A 25882-nucleotide genomic window follows, 5' to 3' on the forward strand; every position below is an offset into this window, starting at 1 on the left:
GATCTGTCTGCCCTGGTCTCATAGACGGAGGACTCAACATTATTGATACACTCGAGACATCCGAGATACGACCAGTAAAACCCCTAATCTTCCGAATTTAGTTGTGGTGAATATAGATGAATGTAGTCTACACACAGCTATAGAATAGTGCTCGGTGAAGGGAGGAGTGATCGTAGTCACGGAGTGCTGTCATAGTGCTCAGGGCCTGAACTCGATGGCCTGTGTTGTCAGCTGACCACTCTCGCTGGCCTCTGCACTGCAGGGCGTGTTGATTAACTCTGTGTGGATGCAAAAAGAACTCATCTAGATGAATAATCCCGCTAATCAGGGAAAACAGACAACAAGCGTGACGCTGCCCTGAGCAAATCTGACGGTGGACATTGATTAGGAACGACATCTGCCCAAAGAGCATCTCCTCAGCATCCTGTCAATTTCATTCAGACGCTAAAATCTCTCTTCTTGAAGTAAACAAGCCTTTGTTGTCTGGATCTTGCATTTAACCACCGTGCCGTAGCCTTGATGCCGCGGCTTTCTGTGGTTTTCGACTGTACATCTCTTCCCACTGATGCTCGCTGCCTTGAACTGTCCTGACCTGAGACCTAACACATCATGAGCTGCCGAGGGAGAATTCCCAGTGTGTGTGTGTGTGTGTGTATGTGTGTGTTTGCGTGTGTGTGGAGCGAGAGTTACTCCGAAGGAGAGGATTTTCTATAAATCACGGGCCAGTCCAATTGGCTATGGATTGAGTTGCAGCGGGGAGAGACAGCTCCCTGGGAATAGCAGTGTCTCTGTTGAAGTCATTCCAGGATGGGTAATATGATCCTATGCCGCCAGGAATAAAGGAAGGGGAGAGAAAAGGAGGAAAAAAAAATCAGATTGCTCCGGCCATAAAGAGGAGTAATCTCCAGCAGGGTCAGACACATCACCCGTCACACTGGACTGTAATGTATTATTGTCTCACAGGCAGATGACATGACACATGGCGGGCCGCACTTTTTTGGTGGGGCAAGAACGGATTTTTGGGATATTTTTTCATCTTTTATTGACTGACAGAAAGATGTAGAGGGCGTGTGGAAAAACAAAGGATTGTCACTTCTGGTGCCAAGGAAGATGAAGATCACAGCATTGTTTGGTAACAGAGATCTGAAAAATGAGTAAAAAGGTACAAAGATTCATCTTCCATTGATCATAAGCTAATTAAGAGCTATAAAAAAGACCTTATCTTGAATCATGTTTAATCTCTACACATGTTATAAGATGAAAAAATGAATCTTAGAAATTGGCTTTTCGGACCACTAGGATGACTTTTATTATATGCAAACGTAATCAAGAAGACCTCAACCAACAAAACCGCCTGTCAAAGTCCTTTGGTGACACCTGAACCTCAGCATAAAGCAATGATGGTACTGGAGAATCCAAAGGTCATAAAGTGTATGCTATAGCAACATGAGCTTAAGCAACCGCATCTGGAAATCCAATAGAGCGTCCTCCCAAAACCCAACCCCAAATGGAACCAAACAGAAAGTTTGTCCATTCTCTGTGGACTAGTAATGTAGCACGAAAACGCCAGAGAAATGATTCAATATAACAATAAATGGCAAAATAGATGTGTATCTCGCAGTGAGGGTCGGTACATCGGGTCATGACTGGCAGGTGATTTAGCCAACAAAACTGTTTTACGTCACACAACCACCTAGGGCTGTAGCCTTAGGAAAAACTTGATGGTCGGCTGAAAGATGCCAACAAGGAACTGCTGCAATCTTCACTAAATCTTCAGCAAGTCATGTTTCTTTTGAGTAAACTAGCTGATTGATGAACCTGGCAATCATACATCAATGGCGAGTGGAGAGACAAAGCAATTAGTGGCTATTCAGAATGAAGCACTTCAACCAGGAAATAAATGCAATACAGTTTAAGGAAGAGGGGGGGATTTAGATTCAAGACCGACTCAATGACAAATTCATGATTTCGACTTTCCTGAAGCTTTCAGGCAACAACTGATCTACCCCCTGAACATAAGGATGTACCATCAGGAGTACTCACGGTCGTCCGGGATTTCAGATTAGCTTGACCAATCACAATCGCAACTTCAAAAATTCTGATTTACAAATCCTCTTTCATCCGAGCTCCTTTCTGTGAGTGTTTATGGACTAACAAGTCATGAAAAAAAATAATAAAATGTCCTTTGAGCGTAAGCACTTCTTCAAACCACCACGAGCTTAATTAACATGCGGAGAGTGGAGCGGTGACAGAATTGGCCGCCCTCAATCTGCCTGAGCCACCTTCAGCTTTAGGCGCTGAGACCTGCAGGCTGGAGGCTTCAATAAATGTCGCTCGAGAAGATGATCACAACTCAAATTAAGTTATGCACTAAGCTCGAAGGGCTTACATAAACATGTGATGGAAATATTAACAATATGTAACAAACTGAGGGACTAGATAGGGGGTGGAAAAAAAAAGGCCCTGATGCAACTTGGAAACCAGTTAAAATAATGCAGTTGGCTGAATAATTTGTCCAGATGTTGAATTTTCATTGATGACTGAACATTGCATATATACAATAAATCACCATCCCCCTGTTTTTTCAGAGAGAGGTACTTAGCGGCGGCTGGCGCGAAGAAGAGGTAAAAGTAAAATGCAGGTGGCAGAAGTAGCCCAAACAACAAGCACTGCAGGAACCAAGGGCATGTGGGCTATAGAGCTGCTGGGGTGGTGGGCGGGGGGATGACAGACTGCTGTTCAACTCCATTAGCTGCTATGTGAGAGGGGTGCATCTAGCAGCACACGACCTGTGAAGAATCTTAGATCTCACTCTATCTTGGAATGGGGATTGCCGCATTAATTCTAGGAAACTGTAATCTCTCAAGCAAATCAAATTACTCTCATTAAGCGCAAGAAGAAAACTGCCTCTGTAATAAGTATGTATAAAAAGTATTTATTACCAATAATCACCTCTTTAATATGAGCTAGCTTACAACGGCTTTTATTTTTGCTGATTAAGTTTAAAAATGGGGAAACAAGGAAGGGCACATGCTCACGGACGCATATGCGTGGCATTCACACACACACACACACAAACACACACACACACACACATACACACACTACACCTCATGGAGTTTATGAGAGTGGTTGATACAGTGATTAAAGGGGAGGGTAGAGGGATACAGTGCTTGAGGGCCTTGGAGAGGACGTGCCTCACCTAGTCATAAAAACACACCTCTGTCTTTAAGCCAGCACCAGAATCACTCTCAGCGGGTTCACTTGGAGGTGAATCGCTAAAGAATTTACATGCAAAGTAGCACATGTCATCACCCCAGACTGTGTGCTCGCACACGTAGCACTGCACTGTAACTTGGCATGCGCCCACTGACCGCCACATTTTTTCAGCGGTTTGTGAGGTTGACGGCCCGACCCGGGGCGGCCACTCTCGGAACAATGCTATTTCTGAAATACACACATCTGCTGCACACTGGGTTTTGTCCTTTTTCCCCCCATTTGCATAATTTGTGTATCTACAAGCCCGACTATCCCACCAAACAGCTAAGAGCGTGTTAATGTCACGCTTGTACGATTTTTAAACAGCAAATGGAGCTAAACAACATTTGCGGCATCCTGACTCTGGTGGGAGGGGAAGCCTTTGCTCCTCTTCCAGGATATGACATCATCCACATAGCACAAGCTGCCAACTACAATCGACCTGCCGGTAAATGGAAGACACGCAGCTTTTCCTCCGACGCCGTTTCTCGCATTTGATTCTTTGTTCGTGTAACCAATTAATTACATCTAAAAAAGGGAAAAAAAAAGTTAACAAAAACACATCAAAACGGCTGATAAAAACGATTTGCCTCTACAGAATCAATTAGGACTGAGGGTCAGCGGGTCTTTCATTTACTGGTTCAGCATAATTACCTGTTTTTCTTCCCCTCATTTACTCCTTTATTCATCTGGGACACCGATGTCCCCGCAAACCCAAAGAACACACTTTTTTTGTGATTATTCAAATTAAACACCGATTCCTGAGAGAAAACGTCTGTCAGACTACAATGCGGCGAAAGCTAATATGCTCCAAAAACAAACTCCCCTGCAGCCAAATGAGGGAATTCTATTAGATGTCAGCCTACATACCGTCAATTTCAATTTGACTTGCCCAATCAAGTACAAAATAAATAACGCACAATCAACTCAGAAATCGCTATCTGATCTCGTGTAATGTGAATTATGACCGACCATATGCACGAGCGCGTGCGTCTATGCCTCCATCTGATACGAGTGCTTGGCAGGAGGACAGGTTACAGCAATACTGTTGCCCTGTGGCTACAAATCACTGCCGCTGCTTCTTTGACTGTCTATCAAAGAGGCCGCATCCACTCCTGTCTGTCCTGTCTGCCATGATTCATAGTGGGAAGAAACAGGAGGTGGGACAGAGAGGAGGAGGAGGAGGAGGAGGAGGAGGAGGATCAGGGCTTAGCGAGAGATGTTCTTTCCTTCTTTTTAAAGAAAGCCGTAAAAAAAACATCCATAAACGGCGTCATTCCAGCGTAAAGTAAAAGGTGTCGGTCTTTTTAACAGACCGAGGCATTTATCATGGTTAACACATAAAAGCAGGCTCAGTTAGTCAGCCTGCAGAATATCACATTAACACTTTGTAAACATCCACCCATAAAGATAATTATTTTGATTGCAGGACTCTGGTGAGGCTTTTCCTCCCCTTCTCAACATCTGGTTAAAATATGGGGCAAGTGCTGGCTTCCTGGCTGCTGCTCAGGTGGTGGAAATAGACTGCGCGCACACACACACACACAAACACACACATGTATAAATAGAGTGGTGGGTAACTTTAATTTTTTCCTCACATCTAGTTTACAATTTCTTTCTTTTTCACGTGGTGGAGAGTCAGCGAAAAGGGCAGGAGCTGCCGTGGCTCCCCACAACGCACCTGCCAGGAAGCGATCCTTTACTCTCCAGCCAGAGAGGCTGCTGGGATATGCCAGGACACGCAGCTGGAGCCTGAGCCTTCAGCTTGATGCTCCTACAGGCAGGGAAGTGCGGAGGCGCACATGGCAGATTTTCAGTCACGAGTAACGCAGCGAGCAAAGAGCTGACGCAAAGCAAATGTGTCTTTGTCTTCTTAAGGAGAAGTTCACCCAAAAATGTACGTTAAAAATTCACTCATTTTCTAGATAATAAATTCCGAGGTCGGTGTTGCAAGTGTTCTCTTGAACAAATGAAGTAGATGGGGACTTCTGGCGTAACCCAAGCCTCCGGATGTCCAAGAGAACCCACATTGATATCAAAAGACCCTGTTATGAGTGGAAATCCTCACTGGAGCTGCCACAGTAAAGGCATTAGTGTTAGCACTGGCAAAAACTCTGTGTCAAGGGTGTAAATTACAATCTTGGGACTTCTGGACAAGCTGTCTGAAGCCATTTAATATTTTCTTTTCTTTTTTTTTTATGTTTTAAAACTAGACCCCATCTACTCCAGTTGTTTAGGAGTATTCTACAACACGTTCTGGCTGTGAAGCTCCAGAAATGGCTTTTGTTGCCCCTTTAAATAAAGTAAGGGATTCATTCGGTAAACATTTTCATTATTCAAGATCCACTGATCTTGTTTTTTTTGTGGTTCCTGGCTCTGTGGAGGGCCAGGCAGATGCGGAGAGGCCTCAGGAGTAGCACAGAGCAGAGGAGACTGTGATAATTGACCAAGATGCTGCTACCTCTCAGTCCCCTGTCCTCTCACCCCCCAAATCCCAGCGGCCCCGTTTTCAATTTAACACAGGACCTGACCAGATTTCACTCATTGCAGGGCTAAGGCACATCTTTGACACTTTTACATCAGAAGCACAGCTTTCTACTGATTAAAAAAAAAACCCTATCCTTCTGCCTCTCTCTTTCTCCCCCTGCATGGCGAGAGGTAATGTGAGGGGGGTGTCCATTTCCTGCCCCCCCCCCCCCCCCCCCCCCCCCCCCCGCCCCCTTTCCCTCCAAATCAACCACAAATAACTCACAGCCTCCTGCGCCTATCTTGATTTCACTCCAGAAGATAAGGACACCATTTTATTGTTTTCATTGAGCTTGAGTGCTAAGACAGAGAGCACGAAATTACTCTCAGATCAAGATAAATACGCCACAAATCGCTAATTCAATCCGTCCTCGATGCCGGTGATGTTTTGAAGAGAGGGCAATATCCAAAAGATCGCGCTGTGAAACTGGAGTCTGGTGGTGCGATACTGGCTAGAGACCTCATCAAATTGAGAAAGAAAAAAGCGAACTGTAACTTGAGTCAGAATTCCCAGTGGAGATGCAGGGAGCTGGTACAATATGTCTGTGCATTAAATATGGAACGTGCTTTTATGTGCTTCATAGCCGTGATAGGAAAGGATTTATAAGAGAACGGAACAAAAATACAGTTTCATGATTCCGGCTTCTTAGACGTCCACTACACAAATGAATCGAGCGTGTGCAGAGAACAGCGCTGGCCCCCGGTAGTGTCGGCGCAGTGGCGAGGGGCTGAGGAGTGGAGAGTATTTACTGATGTGGTTATCTTGTCCTGTGACAAGCAGGACCACTCAATCAGCCAGCGATGGCCCAGCTCAGGCAAGCACTACACGCACACCCTCGTACTTCTGGGGAGGAGGCGTCAGCCAAGCCAAATCTGATCAACAAATGCAGTTCCCCTGTGCCACAGCTATCTGAGATGAAGATGATATTATGTGCGAGTGAGCAAAGTGATGGAGACAGCACGGGGAGAACGGGAGAAGGACAGAAAGAGAGAGGAGAGGAGACAGGGAGACCTGGAGGTGGACGCTCCTCTTCTTAAAGGCAGAGCGTCTCCCTGCCGGAGAGCCAGGAGATAACACGCTGGTATATTTTAATAAGAACCGTGTGCAGCACAACACTCCCTTTACCGCATCAAAGAGCCGAGCATTTATATGCTGGAGACAGTCTCACATTAATTATCAAAAACCTGAATTAAAAAAATAAAAACTTGTCTGTCTAGTAGAGTTACATACCAATTAAAAACACAATCCTGGCAAAGTCCAACTGACATTTCTAATGATTCCTTTTAAATATTACTGACATGTATATGTTATTAAAAGGTTAGAGAAATTTGCATTTAGCAATGAGGAAAAATAAATATAGTGTTGAGTGTGCAGATAAGAGCTCGGTAATTAGGAGCAGGCACTGCGGTGGTGGAAAACATTTGAAGAATAAACCTGGACTAGTTTGCTTCTTTCCCTGTTGCCCTACAGATATTTTACATTATTCAATCCAAAATACCATCTTTCTGATTCTAACTTTTTTTTTTTTTTGCATGTTAATGTTTAATAAGAGCCCTTGGCTATCTGTGGGCACAATTATTAGATATCCGCAGAGAGAAATTGAAAAATTAATCATACTCTCGGTTTTTGTACTTTTCTGATCCATTGGAAATTGCTCTAAGAGCTGTGGCTTCTCCCCTGTCACCGTCTAAACACAATCAATCTGCTGCCAGAGATGTTGCTTGCGCGACGGACACAATTGCATCAATACAGTAATTAACTGATTATTTATATTGTTGGCGCTCGTCCTGATGCACAACAACACTGTCAGGCCTGTTGCAAGTGATTATGGAGATGTTTCTCTCTGGCCTGACATGGGAACACTCAGTATGTGTTTAATTATCCAAAATGTTATACCAGGTAGCAGAGTAGGGATCCGTCTGACAGGGAGCTGTGTCAATAGGTGCAGACTGCGGGGAGCACGCTATTGGCCTTGAGCACCTGGTGCTAGACGACACATTAACACGCTAACACACTCCCTGAATTACATATAGTGCCATAATAGGATGCATATTCACCGACAACAGTTACAAATACAAAATTGCTTAGACCAGGTGTCTTGCGCCGTTTCGCATCCATATGACTCAATTACCCATGCGTGGGCCCTGTAGGTTTTCAATAATCCTTGTTTTGGCCCTCGCCATGCTGTATGCCCGTCTATGCTAATATAATGTCGCGCGTATAAAATATGCTAATGTGCAGACAAAACAGCATTAAGTTATAGTTGACAGAGGGATTTATTCCACACACTATCAAGTCTCTAAGTGGCAATTTTAGCTTTTGAAAGGCACCTATATAATAAGGCATTATGCAGAATAATGGAAACTAAAACGTCAGAACCGCTTTAAGGTCCAGTGTGTGGAATTTAGTGGCATCTAGTGGCAAAGTTGCAGACTGCAACCAACTGAACACTGCTCGTCTTACTTTTCCCTCCAGTGGCAAACGTGAAAGTCCCTCTCTAAAGCCAGTGCTTGGTTTGTCCATTCTGAGCTACTGTACAAACATGGCGGTGCAACATGGCAGACCCGTTCCCTCTGTAGACATAAAAGGCCATTCTAAGGTAACAAAACCACCAGGGTTGTTAGTTTCAGGTGAATATACACTTGTGAAAACATAGTTATGAATATTACATTTCATTTCTGTCCCCACACTGTCCCTCTGTCATAAACACTGGACATTAACTGACATGAAACTGGGGGAGGACCACGTCTTGGACTAAATCCCAGTTCCCTTAAATTGGTCCCTAAATTGTTTCCAGAAGTGAAATGTCTAAGTGACACAGAAACATGTTACTGCTATGGCGCCCAATTCAAGCCGATGCTTAGTTTTGTTTCTCGCTGTATCACAGTTATATTAAGATTAACTGTAGCAGAGGCATCTGAGAGACATTAGCCTGTGTGTCTGAGAACAAGACCAGTGATGGATCTTATGTGCTCTCCATCTGCCTCCCAGTACACCGCTGTTGGACTTACTCAATTTCCTCTCCCATGCTTCAAACCCGACCCCCCAGCCCAGCCCGTCCCACCCACAGACACACACAAAGACATGAGCCCCCGGACAGAATGCCCTCCTCCCTAAACAACCCTTTCTTTAACATCTGCCCAGAAGCAGCGCGGCTGCCTTTTGTCCACTCACTGTCTCCTAAGGCATGTCATCCAGCTCTAATCAAGCAGAAAATGGTCATAAATATTTCTTTCTGCTAGATTTCACATTCACATTTCACGCAGGGACATGATATTTTCCCCCTACCTCCAGGGAGTACCTAATGCAAAAAACAGTTACTTATATTCAAGGCTCATGTTCCTTCAGTCAAATGCAGAACATATTCCCCGTTTGCAGGGGGAAAACAAGGAAAAAAAGAGGGGGGAGACGAGGAGAAAAGAGGAGGGGGAAGACATAAAGGACCGTCTTATTTTCTGTGCCATTTACTGGCTAGTACTTTCACAGCCATCCCATTACATCATGTCAAAGATTGTAAACAAGCAAATAACAACAGCGCATCAGAGACCGCAGTGAGGGAGCGGCACACATTGTCCTGCTCCGGAGGTCTCTCCGCCACCAACTGAGGAGGAAAAAACATTTGTTTTTACTGTCCATTTAAATAATATATATCTTTTTGAACAGGGAAAAAAGGGTTGCACAAGGATTTATAGGAACCATTGTCTGTGGCCCGGCTAAGTATTTATGGCACATGCCATTCACAGGATGCGGAGGTGCCATCACTGTTATTTATGACGAGACATCCCATCATGGCATATCATTCTCTAAATGGTATACAGCTATTCACCAGTGAATACCGTCCTGTGCCATTTTTCTTTCAAATAGAGGCCATGTCACTGCAGAACGTGCACAGGGGTTGTTATTAATCACTGATACATACTTTGATGGGTGAATACATGTCAAACAATCAAATGTACTCAAAGACACCTACACGTGGCGTGGCTGTCCATGCATATTTACTTCAATGAAGGCTCATTTGATCATCAGCACGGGTCATTTATCATATTCCACCCTGCGAGCCAAAAACAGAGCTGTCAGTGTTTTTCTTTATCGCAGAAAAAAAAAGGATATACGCTGTACACTAGTGCTGAAATGATAACTGGAATTCAATTACCACAACACAGTTACATAAGATGTAATTCTAGATCGAAGATCTTCTCCACGCAAGCATACAAAAACAATATTTAAATTGTGTCTGACATGGTTTTTGCGGAGAAAAAAAATCCTTAAAATGGCACCTTCTTATTCTACCTCACAAGAAAATCCAGAATATAACACTATACAAACAATTCTTATTTCATGAGTAAAGAAAAAATGTAGCAAGACAATTTCACTACAACATTATATTTAATTATTTCAAAGTTGCAATATGTAAGAATTGGCCACCTGTCTATCCATATTTCAAACTGATATGGGGCAGTATACATCCAAACAGATAACTGCTGATAACTGCAGCATCCAGTAGCTAGTTATTACAGTTAGCTTTGCAGCTAACGGTCCCATTCGTCAAGTAAAGGTACATTTACATATAAATCTTAGTAAGATAGTCGGATTTTATGTCACATCTACTATCTCTTTGTTTTTGTATTGTTTTAAAGTGAAATTCTCACATATTGCCCTTTAAGCCTTAAACCGGTGGTGATGGTGCTTTTTTTTTTATGTCAAATTATTTAAACTTAGTCAATTTTTCCTGACATAACTTCCATGAAATTAACGTTAAAGGTGAGGGTTTGCTAAATCTCTGCTCTCCAGTCCTTTCAGGTGGTCTTCATGTCATCCTATAAGTCAGCTCACCTGTTTAAACTTTGAGTCCTTTTGGAGCCGAGACACAGTGGCCACAGTTGTCTCAGGATGCTCTGGGGACCAATAAGTGCAATCTGTGTGCTAACAAACGACAGCAGGTGGCAAACAGGCATTTTGCTACCATCGCCTAGCTCCCCTCACAACCCTAGCACTTCCCCCTCTGTGATCCAGCGGGGGCGGGGGCTTGAAGTCTGACGCCAAGAATGAACACTGATGCCTATTACCCACATTGTGTCAAGAGATTATGAATAAGATATAAAAGCCAGGCTCGCAACAGCATTTTCACATTAGCCTGGCTGTGTAGGTGATGCCCTCTATGCATACATGTATACAAGCAAGTGCGCATGCTTGCATGCATCCTGCAAGCATGTGCACACATCAACACTTTGCATGCGCATACACAGAATCTCCACAGTGTCCCTGTACCTTTGTAGTCATTCACATGTGCACCCAAAAGATGCCTTAATCTGCAACAAGGATTAGGTCTTATTGAAACAAATAAGTGTTTTAAGAGGAGACAGTCCCAGTTTCAATTTCAATAGCTCATTTAACCCTTATCTGCCCAAATCCTAGGGGTCCATTCTATGTTAATTGGATCTACATTGCACTTGCATTGGGGGTGTTAACAAGCACAGCCTATGAATATTAATTACCCTGAAGTTTTCTGCACAGGAAAGACTTCACTGATACATATTAATTCTATGAAGTTTCTAAAGTAGTGCTCTCATTAAAAATGAATAGGCCCTGCGCTTGAATGTTTTCCCAAGAGGAATTGTGCATCCTTAAGTCTATCCCTAATAAATTGGGTCAGATTGGCTATCCTTAAAGAATAGCTTGCTCCTTAAATTGGCATTATTATTCAGCTAAATGTAAACATTCCATTTGGGTGAAGAAAAAGGCTTTTGTTGAAACAGCGTTTTGACAATGGCTATTAAAGCCAGTCATGTCTGAGCGTGTACTTTCCCCACCACAGTCTCCTGAGGCCCTGTTAAAACGGTTACTTATTTACAACACTAAACACACAAGTTGTGCAGCTAAACAGCGCAAAATTACCCCATGTGCCTCTTTGTGTGTGTGTGTGTGTGTGTGCATGTGTGATGGTCTGTGTGTGTGTCTTGATGTGGAGCATTCAGAAGCAGTTGTTGGCACTACTTTAAATAAAACATTGAGGATGCATTAGTCCTCTGGCTAGCCGAGGCCTCTCTCTCTCTCTAAGCCATTTAATACTGAACTGACGCAGACGTGTTTCCCTGTCTGCCTCCAGCCAGCTGCTTCAGACACCTGCTCAAAGTTTAGAGTTGCCCACTTCAGCACAAACACGCAGACCGTGGCCATCAAAGACCATCCGGGCGCCACACAACGAGAGCCACTTCACTCTTCCTAATGATACCAGCATACACTTGCATCATTTACATGGGAGGCATTTGTACGTGCACAAGTCTTTGAGTGTACGAGGAACGTACAATATAACAAGCCTTCAAGATGGACGATGCAAATCCGGTGTTTCTCTCATTACGTTTACATGCACACAAGATATTAAACTAATACGAGTGACTGGAAATCAAATGATGCATTTACATGCTCAGCAATCATCAGTTTGTATGCAACCTATAGGTGATCAGGGACGCTCTGAAGCAAATGTTTCTTAGCTAATATGTTATATAAAGTACTGGTTTGGGGGTGTGATTCAGGAAAATTGAGAGGTTTGCTTGTTTAGTTTGAGCACTGAATTAAGAATGCAGTGACCCAACAGTCTTCAGACTGTGAGCAATTTCTTCCTCACTATGGGTTTACATTTAAACATCTTAAAAATATCATTTAGTTATCCATCTTTGTCAAATACGCAAAAGCATATGTATGCAAATACACACGGTAAACTGATGAACAGCTGGCAAAATTGTGTCTTTCCTATGCAAACTGAAAAGAGATCTTTTTGTCTTCACATCGGCTCATCCTCACATCACACGACATAGGTAGTTTGCCTGTATTTAATGCTCTTCAGTGAGTTTGCAGCTTAGCATAGTGGTTTGAGAACAACCAAGCTGTGTCTGACACACTTCCTGACTGCTATTTTGATGTTTGCAACCAAAAACGAAGAAAGAGGAAGAGATTTAGGAGTTTCCTTAGCGTAATTACCATGGTGTGTCCATAGTCTTGACTCTCTACAGGAAACACATGTACCTGTTTATTTAAAGGTCTAATAGATAGTTGATTGTTGAGTCTCATCCCCAACTCGTCCAATACTGACGCTTTGGGCTGCTAGGTTGGGCCGGCCACCAACCCAAAACATCATTATCAACTAATTTAAAAGTTGGACTTTTAAATTTCTGGTGTTCAGGTTCATCTCTATGTGTGTAATTTCTTTTTTCTTTTGTTTTGTAAGTTTAAAAAAATAAAAAAATAATGATAATAAGGATTGTTGAGTCGTGGACTTTGAGCAACACTGTAAAACAACTCCTGTAATCAAATTACGATTAACCTGTGGAGTGGATGTGACTGGTGTGCCAGCTGTTGGAAACTATCTGGACTCATTTCACTCCAGATAGAAGAGCAGATCAAACAAAGGCGATCTTTGATGCCCTTTGTTAATTAAACATACAACAGAGAACATTTCACTGGTTATGAAACAGTCTCAGTTTTAATACCAACGTCTCTCTATGAATTACATAAACAAACACGATCATCTACCAGATGACTGTTTCTGTATAGTTATTACAGTCGGATTATAGTCTGTCGGATTCCGATTTGTTGGTGGTTGGATAACTCAGAAAATCAAAACTATCTGTAATGGCAGAAGGGCTGAGGATGAATTCAGGAGTCTCACAGTCTGTGAAAAGAATCGTAAAAAAACAACAACATTGTAATGGCAGCAACAGAAATCAGTCTTCATCAAACATTGTTTTAGTAAGTAAAGAAGAGCTTTCATTCCAGTAGGTCTATTAAGTGCCTTAATGACATTAAATGTTAACACACTTGGTTTTTTTCTTCTTTTTGAACAAATGGAAACTATGTAATGAGTGTGTGGGTGTGTGTGTGTGTGGCCACTGTGTGTGTGTGTGTGTGTGTGTGTGTGCATCCATTCTTATTACCACAACGTCGAACAGTTCCTGTGATCCCCCTCCTGCTGCCCACATAAGCAGGGTGTGTAAACAGGATGTCGACCGGAGCAACAGTCAACTATTTTAAACTATGGCTTCGGCACACATGCAACCTGTGCTTCATCTCCTCCCAGTCGGGGAGCGGCGGCTGGAGGTAGACTCAACAAAATGGATGAGTTCATACGCTGGCTGTCTTGGAAGGCATCCATAAAACAAAGGAGAGAGGTGCCGGGGTGGTTTACCTCCCAAAACCTCGCTAACAAAACCTGAGTGACAAAAAGGATTTGAAAAGTTGCACCCAGACTAAACAGATCGCCCCGCCTGATAAAACAAATGCATGCAACTGTGTTTAAAACGGCAATATGATTCAAGTGAGCGCCGCTTAAGCCCGAGTAAAAAACACTCCCGATATTTTCTGAGACGCAGCCTGCGTTTTTTTTTTTCTCTCCTTTTATAATTATTTCCCTCTTTTTTCGACATAGCAGCGCATCACTGTTCAATTTTCACCTCCATCTGTGTGATTATTAATCAGATCACACATCAATTGCCAGAACCAGCAAAGAAATTCAGCCTGTAATAAAACTGTCATGTGCTGTGGTATAAAGACAGATGTTGCCAGTTGTGTGATAACATAATTAAACTGTTCTGTGAGGGATTCCATAAAATTATTCAAATTGGACGAGCACTATCATTTTACCAATAAAGCAATTTAGGGCAATATGCAGTGTCATAACACTGATGTTATCCTCTCCGCCAGATTTTCCAATAAGTTGGAGCCTGTGCTTGGCCTCCTGTGACAATACGAACAGTATACATGGAGATACCTGAGAGCTCCTAGAGATGAAGGAGGAACACTTTGTGGGCTCGCTGTGATCCGCTCTGTGTGTGTGCACGAGCTAGACGACGTGGCTCGGGAGGGAAGCACGCGTCCAGAAGGATAATGCACAACAGCTTTTGGTCAAAAAGCACCCAAGGCAAAGGAGCCTTTATCACACGTGTCAAATTTCCAGGGCTGTGCTGCACAGATATACAGTACTGTGGTAGCGCAAATACACAGATACAGGCAGGAATTTAATTCAGAAGTGCGGTGATAAGGCCGCGTTCTCCTTGTGAAACACCACATTTCAATCCAGGCATGGCACTCTTGCCCTCGGCTCTGCGGCAGAGTACATGCCGATTAGCAGAGATCTGAGGCAGGAGACACTCTCTGACCTGACGCTGTTAACTCCCTCAGTCTGACCATTAGCCCGTAATGTGGACAGGACGCCAGCAAGCAGCGGGCCCTGCACTGGCAGGCCTAGCCTTTAGCCTCTCTATTCTGTCTGAGCATGCATGTGTTTACGTGTACTGTATATCTGTGGGTGTGCGCCTGTCTGAGTGCACTGTGATAGCGAGGCTTATCACCCGGCACTTCCCCCCCCTGAAGCTCGGCAGAACTGCGGCTAAGACGCGCATTTGCACCTTCTCGAGCCTCCGCGAGGGACCGTGTAAGCCTTTGCATAATGCAAACAGGAAACCTGTGCCCGCTCAGCTCTCTCTGTGGCCACTGCTCTGCGTGTCACTCTCTCCTCTCTGCTCACGCAACACGTCGGACACCTCAACCACACAGGCAGAGGGTCGAAGAAGAAGAAGAAAAAATAATTGGCTGGCCTTATCTTGCGATATGTGACAAAGCTTTAAAAAGGCACTTGTTTTACAAAGCAGACTGGATGGATGTGAGTGCAATAAAAGCAAAGCAATTATTCATCGCTGTTTTTTTTTCTTTTGAGACATTGTTGGGGTATATTTGTACAGTAACACTGAGAGGAAGAGACAGACTGATATTTTAGAAATCGCTTGATTAAAAAGGGCTCTTCTAAAAGACAGGATATTAATATTTAATGCCCTACAGTTGTATCAGTTGAACCGAATTTCAAGTGAAGGAATCACTTGCATGGTTAAAAATGTGAGATGTTACAAATGCCTTGCCGAAATTGACCGTATATCACAGGAAATGTGCGTCGAACGCCCCGAAGACGGCGAGTCCCTGACATTATCATTGCGTGTTTATTAGGCCACAGCTACACAACGCGGCTTCCTGTTGCAAAATCTTTCAAATCACAAAACAGGTTATTGCCCAACGCCCGTCTTTCATTCTATTGTTTTTGTTGTGTTTTTCTCTCCCAAAGTATCTTCACTTCCTCATGAGGATAACGTTAAAACCACAACTTCTGCAACACAAACAAAAACACAGAGAAAGCCAATATGTTCTGGGGCAAACACACACAAAAAAATTGTATTCATGTGGGGTTTTTTTTTCCCTTTTAAAAAGTAGATACTCATGTATAATACACAATAAACCGCCTGAAAAACAAACATTTAGAACACTCAAACCTCCGACCATTACATCACAACAGATACCTCTAAGACAAGTAAAATGCGCTAAATGTCCACAGAATACCAGAGAAAAGCGAGGAGGACGGCGCTTTTCTTTTCATCCTCCCTTCTTAACAAACAGTGTTTGACTTACTAATAGAGATGCTTAAACCAAGCTTATGGTCCACTTCCCCCAAATCTGACTAGTCCACAAGATGAATTCCCCTGTCAGAATCAAGATGATCAAACAGATTACAATTATTTCATCCCCCATCTTTATTAATGAGGACTGTCTTTCATAGTTATGTTCCCTAATAAGAATAAATGATATGCCACTGCCAGGTTTGTTGTTCCTGCTCGCTCAGGGGACTCTCAGACATGTGCACTTTGAGTCTTGAGAAGATTTTAGATTGATTTTTGCATCACCTAAAGGGGTAATAGCATCTTGGATGTTGAGGAGAACAAAGAATGCAAAAAAAAAAGAGAAAAAAAGAAAAGACAAACCCTCAGTGTGTCAGTTAGAGGCGTATTAGTGCAAGCCGCAAATAAAACTTAAAAGAAAAGACTGTGAAATGCCACAAAAGTAAAAAGTTATCAAGTAATTGAGCGAAGATCGTAATGCCCTGGGGACAATTAACATGGTTCATGGTGCATGAGTGAAAATCCTGGGTTAGTCTAATGGGAGAATAAAAAGACTGCCTGCCTGCCTTCCCAGTAACACTACACTGGTAAGTAGCCTATCAAAAGCCCAGTGTCACGAGCAGAGAGTGAGACATCTCGTCCTTCGTCCCCGTCCATGCGCCATTTATCACACACAACAATTAATACGCCTCCCTCTGTTTCAACTCCAACCGCGGGCAGCAGAAATTAAACCAGTGGATTTGTTCAAAAGGCATAAAGCACAAAGCGTCTGCTATTTACCACGTAGGAAGCACAGGGCAGAAAATGCGTCTGTAATACATTGAATTGGGAAGGAGGGAGTTTTTCCCTTCCTTTAAATGTCAGGGCAGATCCTGGAGAGTAATGGTTCTTTTCTGGATGACTAGAAAACAGGGACCATGCTTGGCCGACCAGCTCTGTTCTAGCGGGGAGGCTTTATTTTCATCCCTTCTTGGTGTCAAGTGCACATCCATGACACTTTTCTTTCCCTCTCTGCGTCAATTCATCAAAGTTGTAACCCTGTTGTCTTTGCAGAGTGAATCAGAATGTGCCCCTGGCAAAGAATGAAGGAAAAGTCAACAGGAATTAAGTTTCAGTGCAACTGTTTACTCAACTGTGGCCTGCAGTTATTGAAATTTTATCCATGGTTTTGTGTGACTACTGCAGTAATGAATTCAGTATGGCTGTGATTTTCTCACTGACGACATGCTCATTTCGGGCTGGAAAAAAAGACGGGTGGGAGGTGGGCTCTGGGACACGGGTCTGGATGTGGATCTTGGTGAGTGGAGATGAAGAGCAGATCTGGCGGAGGCTAAAGGCCTAACGCCGAGACTGAGGAGCAGGACGCGCGCTGACACGCCCATTTTACTTACCGATCAGCTTACGCTTCTTAACTGCCATGTACTCCAATACCGTACCACTTAAAAATCCAGTGTGTAGAGTGCAGGGGCAGATATGGCACATACTATTCCTAATGATGTTGTCATTAGTGTTTAATCACCCAATACAAAGAACCGTTGTGTTTTTGTGGACTTAAAATGAGCCTTTCATATTTACAGAAGGAGCGATTCCTCTTCCATGCAGTTTATACAGTTGGCCAGAACAGAGGGCCTTTCACATTGTTTTCTGTGTTTTTAGTGGCGGGTTTAGTCGAGGGGGGGTACTCATTTGGTTGCAATATGAAACCTCATCGCTAGATGCCGCTAAAGCCTACACACTGGACCTTTCTTTAACTAAAAAAACAGGGTTGCGGCTATCAAATATTTTCATTACACATGAGTCTGTTGATTACTTTCACAATGAATGGATGAGTGGTTTAGTCTATAAATGTAAAAAAAAAAAAGTGAACCAAGTAGACCAAAGTAACGCATTCAGATCGCTTCTCATGTCCAGCCGAAAGTCCAAAACACAAAAATTATTTGTCTTAATTGACAAAGAAAAGTAGCAAATTCATTTGAGAAGCTGGAATCAGCAAATGTTTGACATTTTTGCGATTAAAAGAACATCAAAAAAGTCAGCAACTAATATTCATTCGATTGACTAATCAATAATTTGACTCATTTTAGCAGCTCAACTAAAAGTGTGATTAACGGAGGCACTCCCATGTACTTCTATCACATCTGGCCTGTATTTTACATATGTTTGCCCCTCTAACATTTATCTATACATCTATCTAATCTAAATTAAAAAGGGGTAATTATTAAAACACATCACAATGTAAATGAAATCACTCATGAGGTCACATTACTATTCAAGTGATCTATAAGTAGGGTTGAGCATTACAGTTGAAATTAATAACTTTTCTTCACATGTGTATAGTTGAACTGATTATCACTACATTGACCTGCATATTATGTCAAGTGACTTTTCAAAATGCTGAGCTAACCAGGGACAAGGTGTCATACTTCCTGTTGTCATGATGAAATACGACTGAATTTGCTGTTAATCATCAGTTCTGACATCAAAACTGTGTATCACTGTGCTATAATATCCTATCATCATAATGTCATGATGATTCTGCCGAAAGATGACAAATGATAATAGTGAATTATAGCCCGGCTTCTATATGTTACAGTTCCACAGCCCACATGCAGCATGGAGCTGCAGCATTGTTGCCCTCCCTGTACAAACGCTGATGGATGTGCTGTGACAACAGACAGCGGCGCAGCGCCTGTGCATCATCACCAAACAGCTCCTGACAACAACCCTGGTCGTCCTGTCGGATAGACCGAGATAGCAGAAGACACACTGATCTTTTCAATGTTGTTTCCTTAAACACGCTGTCGTGTGCCACACATAACGCTGACACCGACAGAAAGAGCTTGTCTGTTTGCCTCAAGTCTGAAGGCGCTGAAAATGTTTTGGGCTCCGTCGTTCGAGAACGCCGGCGTGCATCTCCACACCTCATTGGCGAACGCCTCCGAGTGTGGCATTAGCTCTGAGTGTGAGGTGTGTTTACAATGAGCCAGAGGAAAATGCTGTCATCCTATTGGGTGTCATGGTTTCTTAACTGTCTACAAAATCCTCCGGCACCTACATACTTTAAATATGTCGGAACAGCTTGATAAATATTTGACCAACATGCAGATGCTGCATGCCCAGATAAACACGCTCACAACCAAACACAATCACACAGAGAGAGCACTTCTCCATCTTTAAATATTCAGAAAGGGCCTCAATATACATAAATAATAATAATAATGTGTTTATGTACTCGATGTATTTTGAGATGGAATTAAATATTAAGGGGCACTTTAAGAGGGGGGGGGGGGGGGTTGGGCCTGCTGTTGACATGGCTCCGTGAAGTGAAGGCAGGTGTGAAAGGGGCGACTGGTCTACCTGGTGCTGCTGGAGATGCAGGAGGTCAGCTGCCGTCACCTCCATTGATGGCGTGGCGCTCTTGGGTCGCCCCTCCCTGGACCCGCCCTCCACGCTGGCTCCTCCATTTTGACTGGCTGGTCCGTTGCTCGTCGCCTCCGTCCCAGATTCTTGCATCATGACTTAAAAACCTGAGAGAAGAGAGAAAACAGGGACAGAGAGGAACAGCTGTTAAAACACGCAGCAATGAGGTCGCATGTTAACTCCGGGCCAAACTATAAACATCTGTCATATCCTTCCCACACAATTTCACTTTTATTGCAGGTTTCCCTGTTGGTTTGTGCCTCGCCGTGTCTTGTTTGTTTGCTTGCTTGTAGCATATGCAGTGAGGCAAATGCACACGCTCTCACAGAGAGCTTCTCCGCGGAATAATGAAGCGCTCCTTTGTTTAGTCTTTTTTTCCCCCCCGATCCTAGGACATGTCCATACTGGGCTGGAGAAGACCGAGAGGGACTCAGGTTTTGTTTGTGTTCTCCATTATGGGGCATGTGCAGGGGTGCGGTGGAGGGGTCGGGGTCTACGGCGCACATCGGAGCGGAGAGGAACCCAACCTGAGCTGAGTGAGAGCAGAGGAGCCCAAGAAAACACTGGACCTCCAAAACAAAACACTTTCTATGGAAATGGATATATTTACTTGCATGGCTCCCAGAAGAACCACGGCAGAATGGCTTTTTAATGGGAAACAGGGAGACTTTGTGAGGCCTGCCAAAGGATCTCCATGAGAAACATTCAATATGAAGCCGTGGAGAAAAAAACAAGTCAAACTCTTCAGGGCTGCTCAATTAACACCAAAACTTATGCCTGAATATAAATAAAACCCTTTTGAGTTGTTGGAAAAATGTTGTTTTTCATAAGTTTATCTAACTGAAAAGTATAATAAACTAATTACAGCTCCGAGATTTATCAACTGATTGACAATTTAAATAATGAATTGATCAAAGTTCTCTGATTCCAGCTCCTTATGTGAATATTTTCTGGTTTCTTTACTCCTCTCCAGTCAGGACAAAACAAGACAGCTGAGGATGTCAATTTGGTCTTTGGGAAACACGCATCAACATTTTCTGACAATTCATTGACCAAACAACCCATCTATTGATCGAGAAAATAATAAACAAAATCATTAGCCGCAGTCCTAACACTAACATTAATACTTACGTCAGATATGAATACACAGATATTTTCTTACATGTCACATCGGTTTTGAATACACAAAAGCCAGACAGACGAGCAACCCCCCTCCCAGTCACTCTGGGGTTGAGTGCTGGGGACTCCTGTGCATATCTGCGCCCGTACTCCGCAAATCAGTGGAATGATTTACAGCTATTGTGCGCTGGTCGCAGGCCTCAGTGGCGCAAGGCGACTAGCCTCCCAATTTCAGGGCGGTTAATGAAGCTGACCAAGTCAGGCAGAAGCGAATTAACTTGGCTGATTAATTATTTATATGAAGCAGAATAAATGCCTTTAAAACACTGGGCCTCATCATGAAAGAAGGTGAAAATGGAACTAAATGCAGATTTATGGTGTCGCATTTAAGGCGTGTAATAGGAGGGCCGATGCGAATTAATATGTGCTCAACTACACGGGCACGGAGTCTCTGGAGATCCAGATCTAAACAAGATGCAGACACACACCCAGACACCGCGGGGACACACACTCAGGCTGACAGATAGGAAATTGAGGTTGACAACTTGTCACATAAGAATATTTACAGAGCATAGGTGAGATAATAATCTAGGAATGGGATGATTAAAAAATAAACAGCACTATGAGCAGCACTGCTGCTCCCAGCTCGGTGTCTTCGGTAGCAGCGGAGGGGTAAAAAAGAACCAGAGTAAAAGTCTATAGTTCACTCTGGTTTACATGTCCTCTCCTGTAGAAGCCCTCTTTGCAAGAAGCATATCCGAGTGAGTCATCTGACACTGTGGCCTGTGCCGGTTCAGTTGTGTGTCACAACGCCCCCACACTCAGGGGCCTGTCTGAGCAGCCTGGACCCGGCCTACAGGCCCCGTTCTCTGGGCTGGGGCTAGAGCCGGCCCCCCTCTCTCCCTCCAGACAGATGTTGACCCGGCTCACCCCTCCAGTCTGGCACGGCCTCGCTCCATAATGGGATTTTCTAAACAAGGAGTGAGCAAGAGAAATACTGTGGGATGGGATGCAGCCAGCCACGACTCCATCTACAGGCCCTTGCTCGCACCAGCTCCCCTTCTGAGACACCAATTAGAAACACACATTCTCGGGGCGAAATTAAATGCCATTTGAAATAAACCATGGGCTGACGTTATTCGCCCCCACTTCTCCTTCAAATAAAAGACATTTTTTCCACACAGAACAAAAAGAAGGGCCTGCTTTCTTTTTCCAAAGCTACATAAAAAAATGGGGGGGGGGGGCTATTATACATGCACTGTCATTCCATGCAAAAATTTTCATAATTATAACGGAAAGGCGTAAATTTCCAAATGCATGGCATCTCCAAAAGTAATCAAGAGAATGAGCCGCGGGGCTATTTTAATGTATGCAAAACTAGTGACCCACAATAAAGGAGAGAGAGGGTCCACAATGAATGCAAAGTAATGCGCGCATGCTTGGAACCGGCACTGATGAGGGGATGGCTAAAATTAACACCCAATTAATTTTCGAATTGACAAACAAATGAAACCCATAAATCTACTTTCTCATTAATTTCGCCACAGAATAATTCAAAGCTGCAATATCATGAGCGAAAAAATTGGAGGAAAAAAAAGAAAATGGAAAATGGGCATTATCCATCATAAATATCAAGCAGATAGGAAGGAGCCTTATTAGAGAGTTGCGCTGATAACAGTGTTAATCGAGGGAGCACTCAGGCAGGGACGCCGTCATCAGCCAGGGCAACGGGGGGCCACGTGACCTGGCCCCAGTGTTTGTTTATCTATCTATTTATTTTCACTTTGCTCAGGGGATAGCCTCGTCTGGGATGACTCAAAAGAGCTCCAAGATTTTTCCATCCGTTCCATTTATACGAATTCAGCCGTAATTATGGGTCAAGAGTGCTTTCTAAAAAGGGGTGCAGTTACCGGGGTTAAAAACATATGTATTCATTCTCCAGACACAAACATTTCAGCATAACACAACACACGAAAGGAGACATGAGGGAAAAAAAACTCTTTCTTGTTATTAATGGAGCATGTCAGGCCTTCTTTTTTTTTTTTTTTTTTCTTCGCTGGAAAAGAAAAAAAAGTTTTAAAAAGAATCAAAATGATGGAAATTCCATGAGATCAAAACAAAGCAACAACAGTGTAGAAAAAGAACTGGCTGTGCTTTTGATTATTAGATGCCTGTCTGTTCTTCGGGGGGGGAGTTGCTTGCAAAACAAAACAAGTGTTTGGAACAAACACTGGATAATAAAAAAGGTCAGAGTTTCTGTTTGTTTACAGTTTGTTTTGTTTTCCCAGCCTCAAATATGGGCAGTACAGTACAAACAAGAGTCACATGTGTTTCCCACCTGACCAGACAGGTTGAAGGTTAAGAACAGCCGGCGGCCGGAGCTCATCAACCCGGCCTCCCCCCCCCCCGCCTCCCTCGCTGGAAATCTAATGCCTGTCCCCCTGTCATGCTTGCCTGGAATTCAACAGCTCAAACAAGTCAGCAGTCGATTCAAGGTAGGGTCGGGCCCGCGCAGCTGTGCTCTGACCCGTCTTCATGTTCTGTTTTTCTTTAATGCTCATGACAGTAAAGCCTCGGCGGCCACCTGCTTCGGTTGGCCAAGTTCTCACACAGCCCTTGTTTACACAAGCGCACAACAAAAGCACAACATTTCTTGGGCGGGAGATAAAGACACACCGAGGAGGAGACAATGGGGAGAGGTTCAATTTAGAGCTGTTTAGGTTCAGCTCGGTTGCTAGACTAGACAACACATCAGCCCGTACCGAAAGGTGCAGCAACAGAATGCTTCTCAAGGTTGGTCTTGTGTTCTGATGTATTTTGGCTCCCCGATTCGAGGGAAAAGTCAGAAGACAAACACGAGCTGTATGTTAAATAATCCATTATCACAGCCCCTTATCGCTGATAACAAACCGCTCCGTCTCTTGGAAACATCCAGCGGACAACAGACACAGAAATTGGGCTTAATCCCAAAAACCTTTTCCAAAGTGCAGTCCCACACCCTTCCATGTATTATCTGCAGAAATGGGCCTTCTGCAAACCAGAACCTCCTTTATTTGTCCAACTAACCGTTTTTTTTCCGCTGTTCATTAATCTGTCAACCGGTTTCTCGAGGAACTGATGTGCTGTCCGTTCTATAAAAGGACAATAAAAGGTGAAAAATGTCGATCGGTGTTTGCCAAAGTTGAAGATGACACCCTCAAATGTCTTGTTTTATCAAAAGCCCGAAGATATTTAGTTTAAGGTCTTAGAGGAGTGTTAAGGGTAACGTACTATAAAAGTAACACATACGTAATGAGTAGTTTAATGCAGTTCTTATGGATTTTTGTTAATATTATTATAGGCACTATGTCTATTACTATGTTACAAACTGAAATTTAAGTGTTTAATGTTTTCTTAAATATGCATCCACACTACACTTATGCAACCCAAAAAATATCCAACAAAGAAGAATTGAGTCAGACATACGTTTTCAAGAATTCGTAACACCGCGAGACTGATGGATTGATTTGGATCCGAGTTCTAATCTGGATCTAGTGGATTTAAATGTGTTATATTGGATCAATTACATTAAAAGTGCCAGTTGAGCCTTTGCGGAGGTTTGCGCTCTACTGAGCGTCACCCTAATCCCCCTTTCATCCTTTATCTGCCCGCCCATCTGCGTGTCCGAGTGTATTTGTTTAGCCAAAAAAAGGTGCGGGCTACATAATTCTACATCATCATCACACTATTCTTATGTAAGCGGGTGGTTTTCCTACATAGTGGTGACCACTGCACTGTGAATGCATGACTGGGCTGGATCTTTGCAATAAACCGAAATAAACTTGAGCTTCTGTGCTTTACCTGCTATAAAGCAATATGACCCTCTTCCATTTTTTTAATGCCTGGCTGTACTCCTGCAGTTTAATTAGTCAAAGTCGTGTAAAAGTAGTGTAATCAGTAATGCATTACTCTACACAGACAGTTATGTTGAATAGTGACTTAATACTTTCACGTGAAATCAACCGGTAATATGTATTACATTACATTTTGGAATGAACGTGCCCAGCGATGAATACAGACTGAAGAAACCAGATCGTTTTCAAATTCAAGCAGCTGGAATTCTACTCAGACTGATTAATCACTGATCAAAATAGTTGGCGATTAACTTTATAGTTTATAACTCATCCATTAATGGTCGCCGCTATACCCACTTCAATCAGAAAGGCTCAATCTGGATTTCTCTGGCCCTTCTGCGCTGCGAGGAACTGACGGCAGGGATGACATTCTGCCAAAGGAGACTTCACAGTCAGACCAAACAACCATGTAATCTTGTCAGCCACTTCAACCGAGTCACAGATAAGCAGAGCGTATCTCCAGACTACTGTGACGATATAGTACGAACACGCACACCGCCCCCTGCAACTAATACCTCCATTGAAACCCCGCGTCCCCCCCCTCGCCACACGAGACGCACAGAGGCGTTCTCCAAGTTCTTCCCAGACCTTGTACGGGGTATGAGCAGACCACTCACGCTGGCAAACAAAGCAGCTGTTTGTTTAATAAGTGATTGCTGCCATGGCTACAGTAAACAGGGGGAGCGGGTTTGTGTTTATGAACAAACACATCTCCTTGCAGGAGCCATTTAATATTAACCAGGTGGAATGATCAGCCGATTTCCTAGGTGACACTCGGGGCAGGCATAGTGTAAACAGGCTCTGGGAGGAGGGGGGAGGCGGGGGGAGGCGGGGGGCCAGGCTTTGGGGAATCAAGGTCGATGCAAATGCAGCTTTGGGCTAGAATAAACAGCCAGGCAGAAGTCAGGATAAACAAAAAGTCATTCTTCTGACATTTGAAGACGCATTAGGCTGGTGTGTTGCAGCTGCTAGCGAGCCACCGTGAATGAGAACAAGATGGGCGACGGCGGGGTGGTCTCCTATGGAGACGCATCGTTGTCAGGCGAAGCAACAGAGTGTTTCTTCCAGACCCAACAAACAGTGGCGCTTCACAACAGCGCAGCGAGGAACTTGTAAAAACATGTTAAACATTTACCTCGTTCAATTATTCAGTAACTGGGTTTGTGGAAATAACAAAAGGATGTCTGAGGGCTGCGTGCGCCGGCACATCGGGGAACGGAGGGGAAAAA

At 43.6% G+C, this 25882-nt stretch overlaps 1 protein-coding gene across 13 annotated transcripts in view; it reads right to left on the minus strand.

The window, feature by feature from the left end:
* The window catches only part of foxp1b (forkhead box P1b), a 167604-nt gene that overhangs the window by 64030 nt on the left and 77692 nt on the right, over positions 1-25882 (minus strand). For 10 of the 13 annotated variants that reach the window (XM_030420388.1, XM_030420378.1, XM_030420377.1 and 7 more), the window contains one exon: positions 19579-19748. In XM_030420388.1, the coding sequence (XP_030276248.1) occupies positions 19579-19737 (159 nt within the window). In that variant the 5' untranslated portion in view covers positions 19738-19748. Of the gene's footprint in view, positions 1-19578; positions 19749-25882 lie in introns of those variants that run through there. The other 3 variants (XM_030420379.1, XM_030420384.1, XM_030420383.1) reach the window with 1 other exon arrangement.

This window comes from Sparus aurata, chromosome 6 (genome assembly GCF_900880675.1).
Source record: "Sparus aurata chromosome 6, fSpaAur1.1, whole genome shotgun sequence".
Lineage (NCBI taxonomy): Eukaryota > Metazoa > Chordata > Actinopteri > Spariformes > Sparidae > Sparus > Sparus aurata.